The sequence below is a fragment of the Phalaenopsis equestris genome, unplaced genomic scaffold (genome assembly GCF_001263595.1).
Source record: "Phalaenopsis equestris unplaced genomic scaffold, ASM126359v1 Scaffold000002, whole genome shotgun sequence".
In the NCBI taxonomy this organism is placed as follows: domain Eukaryota; kingdom Viridiplantae; phylum Streptophyta; class Magnoliopsida; order Asparagales; family Orchidaceae; genus Phalaenopsis; species Phalaenopsis equestris.
Genome location: NW_018164444.1, coordinates 10,746,199 through 10,760,932, shown reverse-complemented (window position 1 = coordinate 10,760,932; position 14,734 = coordinate 10,746,199). Strand labels below are relative to the sequence as shown.

The window sequence follows — 14,734 nt, the reverse complement described above, 5'->3', positions numbered from 1 at the left end:
GAGGATGAGTTGGAAGATTTGTTAGATGTGTGCGGCTGAGATCCATTTGGGCAGTCAAGTGGAGAACTTATTTGTTATTATAATATAAAACCATGCTGTTAAAATTGCCCCTCAAGTTGATCGTCGAGACTCCTAATGCTCAACTTGTTATGTAGATTGATGTAGCAGGCTATATGAAAAGATTTGGTGAATATATTTGCAATTTATTCGAGGAAAAGTGGTACATTGTGATAGTTTTGAGGGCAGTTGACCTCGAATAAAGTGATAGTTAATTTCAATGTGTTTAGTTCTTGCATGAAAAAGATGATTGTGAGCTACACAGGGTGGAAGTGTTGTCACAATGTTAGCTTTTGCAGCTTTTGAATGCTTGTATTGTTAGCTTTATTGTAGTGTCATTTGTTTTTCTATCCTAAAATATTCAATTTATTATTGTTGTATGAAACTTTTGCATTTACTAGTTTATTGTAGAACCATTTACTTTTCAATTACAAAATATATAGAAGGGCAAATTTTATGTGTAAAATGGAAGTGTTGTCACAATGCTGCCACCATTTGTGTAGAAATTGTTCTCAGCAGTGGCCATGTAATCAAAAGCCTCAACCTTTTCTTTCTTCAGCAACTGTCTGTATGAATTTGTATCTCATAATGAGGTGGAGGTTGTATGAATTTGCAACAAGCTGCAGCTGGTTCGGTTATCCTATGTTCTACTGTTGCAGATTCGGTTATCCTGTGTTCTCCTGTAGTCTGTTGGGTTTCATTATATTACAAGGATGCAATATATGGATACTATATATGTCTGCTATATATGGGTCTTATGTTAACATATGTGGGATGGTAAAAAAAAGTTTTTAGATGAAATAGGAAGTATCTGCTGCACTTTGACATTTTAATTGTTCTGACCAGTGGGCATATTTCGGTAAGTATATTTTCTATATTTCTTCAATTTTTCGACTGATCTGTTGTTCTTTTTCATAACTGCAGGACAATGAGTTCCAGATGTTCAGGGAAGTCCGTGCAGGTGATGTGCCGGTGCGGGCTACCGACCTTGCTACTCACGTCACGTCAGCCACATAACTACAAGAGGCAATTTTACAGGTGTCCGCGGTGGGCACAAGGATAGGAGGACTGCACTTTCTTCAGGTGGGCCGACAGTACGTTCGATTCTATGCTATCTCAACTTGACACCGCTACTTAGAGTTCATCGGTATCAAAATTTAAGAACACCGCTTCTGATTTGAGTGCTTCCATTTCTACGGTATCCCAGTCGGACGGGTTCGCTCAGGGTTCTGGAGTGTCAGAGCCGAACAGAATAGGTTGCGATATGTTGTTACATTTTAAAGTCAACATTATAATTTTTTTCCTTGTAGTTTTGACATGTTTTTTCTTCTTTTTTGGGTCTTATTACATTACATATTAGTGTGTTAAAGTGTATTTCACTTTTGTTTAGGTAACTGTGTTTCTATAATGAGATCTGAAATATATTAGTGATATAAATATTTTGTATTTTCATGTCTTAACATTTGAACTTTAATTTTAAGACTATTTGGTATTTTCATGATCTTCACATTTATCTCCCCTTTATAATTGCATTAAGAAGGTTAGTAAATTTGTAAAACAAATTGTAAATAAGTTGTTTACAAAACGCACGAACAAAACAGCCAAACAGCTTATCCAGAACATTGGCAGATTGATCATTTATCCAGAATCAGTTATTCTCAAAACGCACTAACCAAACAATCAGTCAGCTTACTCAGATCAGCTGATCATCAGCAGATTATCAGGATAAGTTGTTTATCAGCATAAGTTGTATAAGCTGCAGCTACCCCAAACAGACCCTTAAACAGCTACCGACAACATTGGCAACAAGGGAGATGGATGGCCCCCAATGGCCCCCAGAAGTAAGCCATAGTAGCAAGCAACAACGAGTGGAAGTGGGCAACAGCAGGGCAAGCAACGACCCACCTACCGGAAAAAAATATTAACGGATGCTATGCACCAGGAAGCAGAGGAAAAAAAAAAAAACCTCCCCGTTCATCGCATACGTTATCCGGATGCAACTTGCATCCGGACTCCGGAAGCAATATTTTCTCCAACGACAGGTGGTGGTCAGTGATTGTGGCAATTTGCAGTGGACGATGACCGGCGACCATCAATGCAAGAGGTCAAAATGGCTACCAATGGCAAACAAAATATATTTTAAAATAAATTGTTTTTCAATCCGCTTCAAACCAAACAAAAAATATATATATAATCCAACATATTTTACCGTGAACAAAATAGCTCGAAAGTATTTTGAATACATTATAATCATAGGACTCTGCAAGCATTTTACATTGCATTCCATTTTTTTAAAAAAACAAACAGCCTATAAACTAAACCCTGCATTTAAAATTCATCACAATTTTAAATTACATGTTTTTTTGACTAAAACCAAACACTAAAAATTTTAAAACCTCTGCATCTGACCACTCAAAATTTTAGTTTTTCAAAGCCAAACGACGCTGATGATTCTAACATGACAAATTGTTGCTTTCAAACTACATATTACTAACACAAAACTAATTTGTAACAAATTTCCAATGATCAATACGAAAATCCTGAAATATTGCATCATTCTGATTGTTAAAACAACGCATTTGCTACCAAATCTTAGTACTAAAAAACGATCAACGGATCTCACACAAGAAGTTGATTAACTTAGCTTTTTAGGAGACAAAATTTGAGATATGCTCGCCACAATGGCGTCGCCAAACCTGCAAGAGCATTTTTATGGAGCCTTTGCAGTTTCCCTAACCAGAGCAAGCTTGGCAAGGAGGCCTGACAGCTGAAGGAGCGAGCCAACCCCATCACAGATCCTCATGTGGGCAAATCCAGTTTCCTGCAACGAATCGGAAATGTGGAATAAAGGTGACGACTTAGGTTAGATCATAGAAAGTTGAAATGATTAGACGTATTGGAGTACCTTCAGGAACTCCAGTTTAAGATATTCGGCCATGTCGTAGTTCTTAATTATTCGAAAGAGAGTGGTGATTATGTCTGTGGGGGAATAACCCAAATCATAGAGCTGCTTAAGTCCAAAGCAAGCATCATCGAACCTTCCCTCAATCACATTTCGAACCATGTTCTTCACGTGTAAGGGGTGAGGCTGATCACAGACCTGACAGTTAAAAGGAAAATGGACTTATATATTTACATATCTAACATCTACATTTTGCTTTTTACAACTCTACCGCCAAAATCCTTCATAACACGTCAAAATAACTACTATGTTAACTTTTAAAAAGTGAAATGCATATTATCATGCATAGGTAAGGTGGCAAATAAGTAAAAGATGGAAGTTTAGGTGTTAGATATGTAAACATTTAAGAATTGAGTGGTATGCATGTAAATCTTCCAAAAAGGAGAAAAAGAGGTTGAACATCTAGCAGAAGATATGCGAGAGGATTGGAGGGAGGATATTAGATGCATGGCATGAATTTACCTTAAAAACATTCTCCTGATTAACAAATCGAAATCCGCTGAAAGTGGCCTGTAAATTGTTCAAAGCCTGCCTCATATCACCGTCAGCGGTGAAAATAATAGCCTCGAGACCTTCAGGTACGTATGGGACCTATCAATAAGTTACATATTAAGAAAAAGGGTTAGCAGGTTTAACGTGGAAGGCTGGGAGATTAATTTTGTTGATATCATGATCAATAGAAGGAAAAAAAATACAAATTTTACTAATAATAGAAAAACAAAGTTGAAAAACAAAAGCAAGCGAAACTCACTTTTGCTAATTTTTGTATTGCCAAACTCACCAACTTGTGCCTCCAACATCATGGATAGAAGATTGGCTCTAGTTCTTAAGAGTAGAATGAATCAGTTCATTTTGATAGCATTAGTAATTGATTAACCTCTTCAATCGAAATACAGATTGATCACAATTATCTGATTAATGCCTCTGTGCGAAAGGCTTCTTTGGAGTAAAATTGACTACTATATTGAAGATATTTTTGCTTGGGGATGATTAAGAGTAGAAAATAGTAAGCCTTTCTTATGAGACAATTTTATCAAACAATTCCTTACAAAGATTCAGTTAGCATATGATTATGAATTTGTGTGCCAATACTTAACAATTTTTGCTTAAATTCCTATATTTTAGAAATAATTAATCAGTAATGTATGATAATTAATTTTTCATTGAGAGTTAAGAGATCTAAAGCATGAGTCGTGCAAAATATGTTAATAAGCGATGGAATAAAATTAAGAAGTTGTGGATATCAAACCAATAGCCACTATCCTCCTTAATCCATCACAAGAATTAGATCAAAATTTCCCATCTGATCGTTTCTTCAAATATGTAACAGACTCCGACTTTGTAATAGTGATCAACTGATCCTTAACTTTGTTTCTATACAGAGCATTATTCGCATTGTAATTAGGCTACTTTTAATGAAATGAAATACAGTTCTGCCTACTTGTGCTTCCTCTTCTCTGTTAACATCCTATCAAGCTCTATTATTGGCTCTCAATTCCTCCACTGCTCCTCCCATTGCCTTGTCTGACTGTCCACAACCAATGAATGACCCATGAAAATCCAATTCCCATCAATATGAGAGACACCTCCATAGCAACACATCTAAATTTATTAATGTCTAACATCAAATATATTATGAATACAAAATGAACCAACGATAACATCCCAAAACAAGCAAATAGCTCATAAACAAAAACGGCGCCATCACTTTCAACCCTCATTTCAACCATGAAAGCTCATCAATCAAAATCTTTTAGCCACTTTGTTTTCTATTATCTCAACATCCTACAACCCTATGTTCACACCTCAAACGGTTCATGCATTCTCTTGTCAAAAAATAAATGTGTGTGTGTGTATGCGTGTGAGTGTGTGTGTGACGAACTATATTCATTTGCTCGGCAAGGAAGAGACAAATATTGACCATGAAACAACAAGAGAACCGCCATCTTTAACCACTATCGAAAACACCAGGAAAAAAATGTCGGGGACAAGAAAACTTCCATAGGCTTCCACAACCACCAACAACAACAACCACCATATAGCCCAATCAAAGACAACAAAAACTAACACAACCGTTACATTCCAAATATGCAATAAAATTAATCATATAGTCATCGAGTGTTGGCATTGCATGAACCTTATCTATCAATCCAACAAGAAATCATCAGTTACTCATAAAAACAAATGAATATTGGTACCTCAACTCGAGCCACCTCAAATCACACCTTAGATATGTAAATACATAGGAATTCAAGGGGTACATTTGTAAATCTTTCTTACAATTATGTCAACGAACAACAGAGGCACATCCCAAATCGAAGTCACATTCGAGGTCGACGCCAATGGCATCCTCAACGTCAAGGCCGAGGACAAAGGCGCCGGAAAATCCCAGAAGATCACCATCACCAACGACAAGAGTCGTCTTAGTCAAGAGGAGATCGACCGGATGGTCAAGGAGACCGAGGAGTTTGCCGAGGAAGACAAGAAGGTAAAAGAAAGGATTGACGCCAGTAACCAGTTGGAGACCAATGTTTACAACATGAAGAACACCATCAATGATAAGGATAAGCTCGCTGACAAGATCGACAGCGAGGAGAAGGAGAGCATCGACACCGCTCTCAAGGAATTCTTTCAACACCAATCAATACACTTGAATTATCCAATCTATTTTAAGAACTTCACGTCACTCAAAATCTTCTTTCCATAAAATACTTGCCAACAAAAATCTTGTTTCATCTCTTTTGATGGCTCTAGATATCAAATCAAGGATTTGATGACCAATTAGATTCTTCTTCGAGGGCCCAACTATCACAGACCACTCCCACAATACAACCATCTCCACCATATGACATTGCATAATAATCACCCGTTGCCCAAAATATATCAACAATTCACAACTCATATCAAATTTCCATTCAAAATTCAAACTACTACCGGTTCTCTTTTAGAACAAATTCACATCAATGGATGGTGTCCTTCCCCTATTATCTCAAAACAAGGATATCAATTATATTTCACTCATTGACTTCTTCCATTTATGCTAGGATTATCCTATGAACAAAAACCAACATAGCATCTCCATCAAAATACTCCATTCAAATGGCAAGGGCAAATATACCTATAAAATCATCAGAACGTCCTAGCCCCATAGGGTATTGTCCACCAATATAACTGCCCATACACACCTGAACAAAGCAACATAACAAAATGCAAACATAGACATATAATTAAAATCATTCTAACATATAATTGAAACTCCATGAACATTAACGCTTGATGCTAACTCGTTACATAATCCGTACCACCACCAAGCATTTCCATCATTTCAACTTCTATACAATATGACCCCATACATTTAATCACTAAAAAGCCTTCAGTTGTTTATGTAACTTGTGGTTACAACCTCATTCTCCGTACAAATCAGCAAACTAGATCCACTCCAAGTCTTCCTCAGATAGGTCTCAAACTACAAAGGGTATAAATGCTAAAACCCAACTCTGACAAAATGTCTATATCGCACCATGTCCAATTTCATGAAAGTATATACCCAAATCAAATTAACAGCATCACCAATCCCTCCCTTGCATCCAACAAATACTCCTATCACTATCGTGCCAATGTCCAAAATTGTCCCCAAGTCCAACCCCACTATAGCATGTCCGTACCCATTCATCATGTCTGCAACTACAAACTCCATGTTAACCAACCTCTATGCTTCAAAATTCCCAAAAAAAAAAAAAAATCGCCACATAGCGTGTTCCCATATCCCCACAAATACATCCAGTTCAACAATATACCACTTCACCACCTCTACAACGACATCCGATGATTAAACACACCCAAATTGGTTCCCTCTAACCAATGCATATTTCAACCTCAACCATACCCTCTCACACCCCCCTCAATATTACATCTTAGTCCTAAGCAACAAAAAAAGATAAATGGAGAATGGATGTTTCTTTTGAATTTCAAGCCTTACAAGAGCAAAGCGCATAAATCCTTAAGCCAGATTTACAATCCAAAACATTTTGAGACGCAGATGAACCTATAAAATAAAATTTAATTCAAATGGAACAATTGCAAGATATAAAACTAAGTTGTTTGCTCGAGAGTACAAACAAGAATATGAGATAAACTACAACGAAAAATTAAATCCCATAGCCAAAATGCCCATTATCCATGGTCTACTTACAATTGATTCAACTCAGGACTGGCCCAATACACAATTAGATTTCATTAATGATTCTTTCACGGAAAATTGCAAGAAACGAACTATATAAGCCAACTTTCTGGCTTTATGGATATTCAAAAAAATTAAATCAAGTATTCCTTATTAAAAAAAGCTACTTATAGCTTGAAACAAGCCTCACACTAATGGTTCACCAATCTCCCCTCACATATAAATTAGCTCAGGTTCCAAGCAAGCAGAGTCGACCCACATTACTTCTTCGCATCCACAACAACAATCACACATATCTAATAGTCAATATGGATGATATATTGTTCATTAGAAACATACCAACCACCATCCAAAAGTTATGCATAAACATTCACCATAAATTCAATATTAAAAACTGTAGGTCTCATTTCCTACTTTTTTGGAATTCAAGTTCACGAAACATCAACTAGATTCCATCTAAAACAAACAAATTATGTTGCACAAATTCTCAAAGGAAAAGAATGACAAATGCAAACTTGTTCTTAATCCTATCTTGATCAAACCTCCAAGTGCTGACAATCCTATGTAGCATTTCTCAATATGATCTTATATCATTACATAGCTAGCTTGCCACAATAATTGACAATCAGAAGACCAAACATCTCCTTTGCAATTAATTGCATTTGCCAAAATATATACAATCTGACATTCATTTTCAACTCCTCGAAGGACTAACCCAATACTACAAAGAATTGATACAATTCGATGTTCCTTTTCGAAGAGGTGATGAACACCTATTTGCTTACTCTAACTCGAATTAAGCAAGTGAACCAATTGACTGGAAATCAACATCCAGCTATTATGCCTTCCTTGAAAATTTGCATTTTGCATTACTATAACAAAAACTTACAGGAGATACAAAATGATGCCATGAAGCGTGTACAAGTTGTGATCTATCATCCGAGATAAAAGAAAAAAGAGCATGTAGCTGATTTAATTTCCAAAACAAAATTGCTATGCAAACCTTTGTGAGAGCAAAAGCATGCAGCTCTATTGTAATCTCTTGTTATGAGGAGGAAAAGGACTTGCTTGCATTGTGAGAGGATTCCATAATTCAGGTTGTCCTGAAGCGTTTGTTTCCTATAGCGTGTTTCCAATTTTGATGTTCATAGCTTGGGCGAAGTAGTTCATTACATTAGTATTGTCTCCTTCAATGATGATAACCCTGTATTCAAGCATCCAAGGCTCAATTAATTGGATGGAGAAGGTAGCCTACATCTCCATATGTGTGCTGTCCTAGCGAAGAGGTTGTTTTCCCATTGCAGTTATGAGATCCACCATTTTGTCCCTAATGACAATAACAAAATTGCTGGAACAAGAAGATAATCAAGCTCCATGCCTCCATCCATGTTAGCTTTGATCCATCCTAGAGGGAGTGGAGAGAGAGGGAAGGGAGTGCGCATTGAGATGAACTAGATAGCCTGGAGGGCTTTCATCCTAGTGCTCCTGAATGTAGTAGCGATTGGAGCGGACAAGAGCTTCAAGCAGGGATGAGAAATGGTAGTTTAGGTACCATAAGGCCGGTCGTCTTTCTTCGCATTCCTAGCATGCCAGCATAACAGTAGAACTTAGTGATAGCAATTGTGTTAGGCTTGACTTTACTCAGCCTTTCATTGACTTCCTCAAAACTGCTATAATTTCGGACCTTAAAGCCCCATTTTTGCAACATGTTTGAAACAACACCAATAAGCAAACAATTAGCAGTAATATGGGTCCTATCCTCATCATCCGAACATCCCCACATCCATGATGTCCAAACCACACATTATTTGGTACGGCATCAAGGCTTAACCTCCACCAGAAAACATTTTCTATAAAATTTCAAGAATTAAAATATCCTTATGTGTCATGAAATAAACAACAGTGACAAGCCATAAACATCATATGGTTGCACCTATTTTAAGAATTCAATTTCCATACTCATCAACCTACTAAACTATACCGCAACATAGACCTCAGAAACAATACAACATTCCATTAAAGAAGCAAATCAAAATTAACTACCACTTCATACATAATTGCATCAAATCATGCCGCCTCATCATTCCTTGTATCACAACTCAATACCAAATTATTGATATGATCATTAAAGCTATTTAAAAAACTTGCTCGTGACCTTAAGAAACAAGTTGATAATTTAAGAATACTCGGTGAACTTGCAAGGAGATTATAAGTTAACTAAGAATAAGCAATCGACACTAGCACCAAAGGCCACAGACAAAAACAACATCTCATGTAAATATGAACACTACGAAAATCTATACAACAATAGCCACCGGCCAATCTAATCCATACAACCATTAGATCAAAGCTTGTCATCTAATCCTAGCCACAAATTGATATGAAAGTCAACCTTTTTCCTACTTGTGCTTCCATTTTATTTGTTTACATAATATCTAGCACCATTACATGTTAAATATTGTGTTTGCTTATCTTGAATACTACGGGTCTGTTTGGGATAGCTACAACTTATCCAACTAATCCAGATAAACAGCTTATCCTGACAAGCTACTAATCTACAGCTTATCCGGAAAAACTAGTCGGTTGTTTAGTTTGTGCGTTTGGAAAACAGCTGGTCTGAAGTGTTTAGTTTGTTCTAGTGAGACCAAGAGTTGGGATGAAGAGCTGGCCATGGAAAACAAGAGAGGGATCTAAACTAATAAGGATATAGTAAAGCTTATGAATCAAATGTGGCAGTTACAAGTTACAAGAAACATAGCAAAAATCCAACTCCAAAAATTTAAAAATATTTTACAAAACCATCATCTAAAGAGACTTCTACTTCTTCCCCCACCATCTATATGTAGGGCAAGCATGTTCAAGAGTATGCCATCATTACAATTTTATAAAATGATCCTAAAGTTGAGTTGAGCGATTGAAATAAGAAGAATAAAGCACATTGCCTGCCTCATGAGTCATGATCTTTTTGAGTAACAAAAAATTGATTTAGGATAACATTTCAATCGCCAAAATAGCTGATTAACTCAAAATCAGTTTAAACATACCTGATTAACGCTCGCATAATCATCTTCTCAGTCGCAAGAACCACATATCTCCTGCAGTAAAGCACCACAGTGGATTGTTTGCCCCTCATGTGATATGTTCCTTCTCCTTCACCGAAGCAGCGCACAATATCGTCACTGTTCTTCCTATTCACGCAATTCTTCTACATCCCTTCCATGAACGAGTTTATCTTCCTAAGCTGCATGATTCCCCCCGCCTCCTCTTCTATTCAAGTGATCGTTGCATCTCCCTGTCACTATGTCCTCTCTGCCCTACCCTTCGTACTTAGCAAGAATTGGTAGAATCCGTGAATCCTCTACCTATTAAACTGAACCCAGTCTCCTTGCTAGGTCACTTGACAAGCTGCAAAGTAGCAACAACCTCAGGATCCATCACGAACTTCCTCTTATCAACACAGTAAACAAGCCGAAGATGTCTCGTTGGCCCGACACCCACCGATTCAGAGCCAGAATTGCCTCTATGGCTCCCTTTATTAGATCTCTCCCACGGAATCTCAGCCTCTCCATCATAAGCGATCGAGTGAGCGAGGGAGAAGACGGGGGGCACGGGAGGAAAAAAAAGCGATAAAAAACGCAGGCCGCGGGGACTATCACACGGCCGTGTCTATTAAAGGAGGTCAAACGGCGTTTTCAAAAATGCATATTAAATGCAATAATCAAACACCCAAGCGGCATTTTGAAAACGCATAAGCAGCAAATAAGCTGCCCCAAACGAACCCTACGTTACTAAACACTAATGAATCATGCAATAAAATAAAGACTCGAGCTTCAAAATAAGTTGTCAAGGATGTAGCGGTTTTTACCACACATGCGCATTCTACTTTATCAGTAAAAATATTGAAATTACCTATGGATGCCTTAATGATTGTCTTGCAGATTATTCAGTCAATCGTGACATTTTACTGAGTGTATTATTTTGTTTTGATGCTTTATTTTACCATCCTACATTTTTTCTTAGTATTTTCATATCACTGTTAATGTGCATGTTATAGTTTAAATGAAATATTTCCATCTTATGATATCCATAAAATCTCTCCAAGTATTGTTTTGATTGTGTGTATTCTAAGCTCATGAATTTTGCAAATGCAGAATAAATGATTCAAAACAACATGAAAACCTAAAAAAGTTAAGTTGCCTAAACAATAAATACAATAAAAATATTTTTTTAACAAGTGTAAAATTTAGAGTCTAATACATCATAAAAATGCACTGGGGAGATTATCCCTTCACTAATGTTACATTAAAACTTGTAATTTTAAATAGTATTTTACAGGAATAACATAAATCACTAAATTCTTGGATAAAAGATGGTTATGGTGGCTACAAGACTCCAAGGAAACTCTTCTCGTTCATCGAATTATAGTTTTCTCAGAAGCCAACTTTTAATTAAAAGAATGTCCTTGGTGAGGAACTGGCCATGGTGGAACCTTCATTGCTCACTTTCATTCTCCACTATCTCAATTTCTTCAACTTTCAAACAAGCAAAAGAAAAATCTTGCTCTAATTGATGAGGGCTCGACACAATGATATTGAAATCTTCAAGTACAACCTTGTTTCATCATCATGAAAGGTCGAAAAATGTATAAATAATTCTAAGACAAGACACCTTTGGGGAAACAAATCATGTGAGAGTGCATAAAATTGGATAAAGAAGCGCATTTAAAATTTTCCTATTTTGGGAGAATTTGGAATTCGTCAATAATAAGGCTTTTGGGCATTTGAATTTTTTAAAAAATATATTTTATCAATCTTGCATTATAACAAATGAATAAAAAAGTCAAAGCTCATATATTCATTTTACATTACTTGTAAACAAACAATCACCGAGCCTAGTCGTCTCAAGCCAGGTTCGGCATGGTTGACTCTCCGGCGAGATTAGACACGCAGTTGCAGTGTCATCTATGGCAGAAGTGCAACATAATGCATCAAGGACAACACATGATTGTATAACACGATTTGATAAAGTAGTGGAGTAAGCCTCATCCTTCACTATGATCTTTCACAGCATTTGATGAACATTGAGAGCAAATTGCAGCAAAAAACTCCAGATCAATAGTAGAGCATAATACAACATATAATTCAAGCACATTTGCTAATTATTATTACTCTTTCTTGTTACCTCATGCTCAATCAAAATTCATTAAAATGGGCATTCAAAATTTTAATGGGCATAATCTGCAAGAGTGACTTTTCAAAGTCAGTCAGCTACTTTCCTACAATAATTTGCCTGATGAGCAGCATTTTATTATTGCGCGGCATTTTATTATTGCATTGACGCATTTGGACGATTTGGCATTATGTTCATACCAACAAGTGTATTTGAACAAACAAACGAGTTATTCAATTATAAAAAGTTTTGACCAGCCTTTTGAGATCATAAAGCCTGATTTTGGATATCAAACTTTCTATAATGCTGATCATTGCATAGTAATGATGTTTCATTCTATTTAATGAGGAGTCTACTAAAACATTGATGAGAAAATAATTAAGGCAATACAATCCGATAATAGTATTGAAGCCATCAGCGATGCTATATAGCATAACTTTAATAAAAGCATTAATTGAATTGATAAGCATCGGCAGGCATGTCGGAGCACAAGATGGGTTAACTAGAGTTGTGGCTAGAAGGACGATTCCCACCTTTATGATTACCAAGGGATGAACTCAATAAGGTATGGATATACAGATGATCACCATTGCCTTATTCACAAGAATCCTGCCTGCATTTCCAAACCTGAAGTTACTCCATTGATTTCTCACTTGGATTTTTTTTTTTTTTAATATCATTTCTCAATTGAAGATTAAGCGAAAAGTTATTATTGGTGAAGAGAGAAATGTTGCTTGTCTGATAAGGATATTAAAGAGGAACCAATTGTTGCTAGTGAAAATGTTGAATCAGTTAGAAGATGGTTGGCATCTAAGCCATTCTTGTATTTAGTGCTGATGAGGACGGTTAATTAGTTTGAGTTAGTTGATATATGTTAGCTTTGTATTTTAGAAATACACCCAAAAAAAGAAAATAATGGCATGAAATAAATGAATCAAGTTTCACCTCCTCATATCAGCCCTCTTTTTCCTTAAAATTATGAAGTCTGAGAAACTTGAAATGCTCAGATTGGTTCTAGTATCCTATCAATGAACTTTATGATTTGTGGTACTATGTTTGAACATTGAAGAACCATGGATCAAAATCCGATTCATTACCTTCTCAGCTTCAAGCACAATGAGAAGACGGCTAAGGATCTCTTGATCAGATAATCTTGAAAAGCGAACAAGTGCACATCTGCTCTGGATGGGCTCAATGATCTTGGATGAAGTATTGCATGCAAGAGCAAACCTCGTGGTATTGGAGTAGATCTCCATGGTTCTCCTCAGAGCTTGTTGAGCACCAGATGTCATGCTGGGTACGCCAAACATCAATATATAAATCAATTGAAATCCAGCATATGGAAAGGGGGAATAAGATAACAAAAACTGAAAGCGTGTACTCTACCTGTCAGCCTCATCCAGAATTATTACCTTGTGCCTTCCGGAAGGCAATGTCACCTTTTTCTGTGCAAACATCTTGATCCTGTTTCTGACGACATCAATTCCCCTGCCAAACACGATCAAAACTGACAAATGTTCATGTACAACCAGTAAAAAATGCACGAATGCTTCCGAATAAAACAGGGCACCGCACCTATCGTCTGAAGCGTTCAATTCCAGAACTGCCTCCTTGAAGTGAGACCCTAATAACTCATGCGCAAGGGCAAGAATGCTTGTCGTCTTCCCAGTTCCAGGAGGACCCTGGAGATTCAAGTACAATTCTAATGAGACCTACAAACAACTGCGTGTAAACGAATGGCAGAGACCTATTTATAAGGTTCGATTTTTTTTTCTTCGGTTTCTCTATAGCGGCTGCATGAGTTAGGGATTTGGAGATACCGATAAGATGATGTTGGGCATGTTTCCGTCACGCGCGATGACCTGGAGCCGGGAGACTGCCTCAGTGTTGCCGACCACATCGGCGACTTTGGTGGGGCGGTATTTCTCGACCCACGGAATCTCATAGTAGGAGCTCGAGGAAGAGGAAGACGGCTGAGGAGAAGAGGGAGGCGGGGCAGATGAAGAAGCCATGAGGATGTTTGAAGGGAGCAAGCGAGCACAAGCCCTCGGGTCACGATGGAGGGTAACTGAAATCTACCATGGATTTCGATTATCTATTTTTTATAACCTCTTTTAGAAATATTCTCATTTTCCATATTTATTTTTTATTTTGATTTAATTCTTTTTAGATTTTCAAAAACAAATCATTTAAAATATTAAATATAATGTATCAATCACCCAGATTTTGGAATGTGTGAGTAAGACTTAGGTTAAGGGTCGCGTATTTCACGCGGCGCGACACCAAATCGTGAAGTTGAGAAAAAAATTTTCATTTGGATGTTGTATTCGCGGCCTCGTGCAGCTAAAATAGGCGGAACGAGGGCC

General features: G+C 37.0%; 1 protein-coding gene across 1 annotated transcript; it reads right to left on the bottom strand.

Moving 5' to 3' along the window:
• Positions 1 to 2,563: 2,563 nt before the first annotated feature.
• On the bottom strand, positions 2,564 to 14,440 carry LOC110017909 (replication factor C subunit 2). Its single transcript, XM_020715069.1, has 7 exons — positions 14,189 to 14,440; positions 13,944 to 14,050; positions 13,755 to 13,856; positions 13,466 to 13,661; positions 3,482 to 3,610; positions 2,963 to 3,157; positions 2,564 to 2,878 (listed from the first exon to the last, which is right to left on the bottom strand). Exons 1-7 carry the CDS (start codon positions 14,378 to 14,380, stop codon positions 2,768 to 2,770), a joined length of 1,032 nt encoding a protein of 343 aa, XP_020570728.1. The 5' UTR covers positions 14,381 to 14,440; the 3' UTR covers positions 2,564 to 2,767.
• Positions 14,441 to 14,734: the final 294 nt, after the last annotated feature.

What these genes read in the sequence shown, in the direction of transcription:
- LOC110017909 (XM_020715069.1), bottom strand. Translation starts at nt 14,380, where the DNA reads ATGGCTTCTTCATCTGCCCCGCCTCCCTCTTCTCCTCAGCCGTCTTCC. An exon ending in ATTCTGGATGAGGCTGACAG is followed by an intron (nt 13,662 to 13,754) that starts GTAGAGTACACG and finishes TGGCGTACCCAG; the next exon opens with CATGACATCTGGTGCTCAAC. An exon ending in TTAAACTGGAGTTCCTGAAG is followed by an intron (nt 2,879 to 2,962) that starts GTACTCCAATAC and finishes GATTCGTTGCAG; the next exon opens with GAAACTGGATTTGCCCACAT.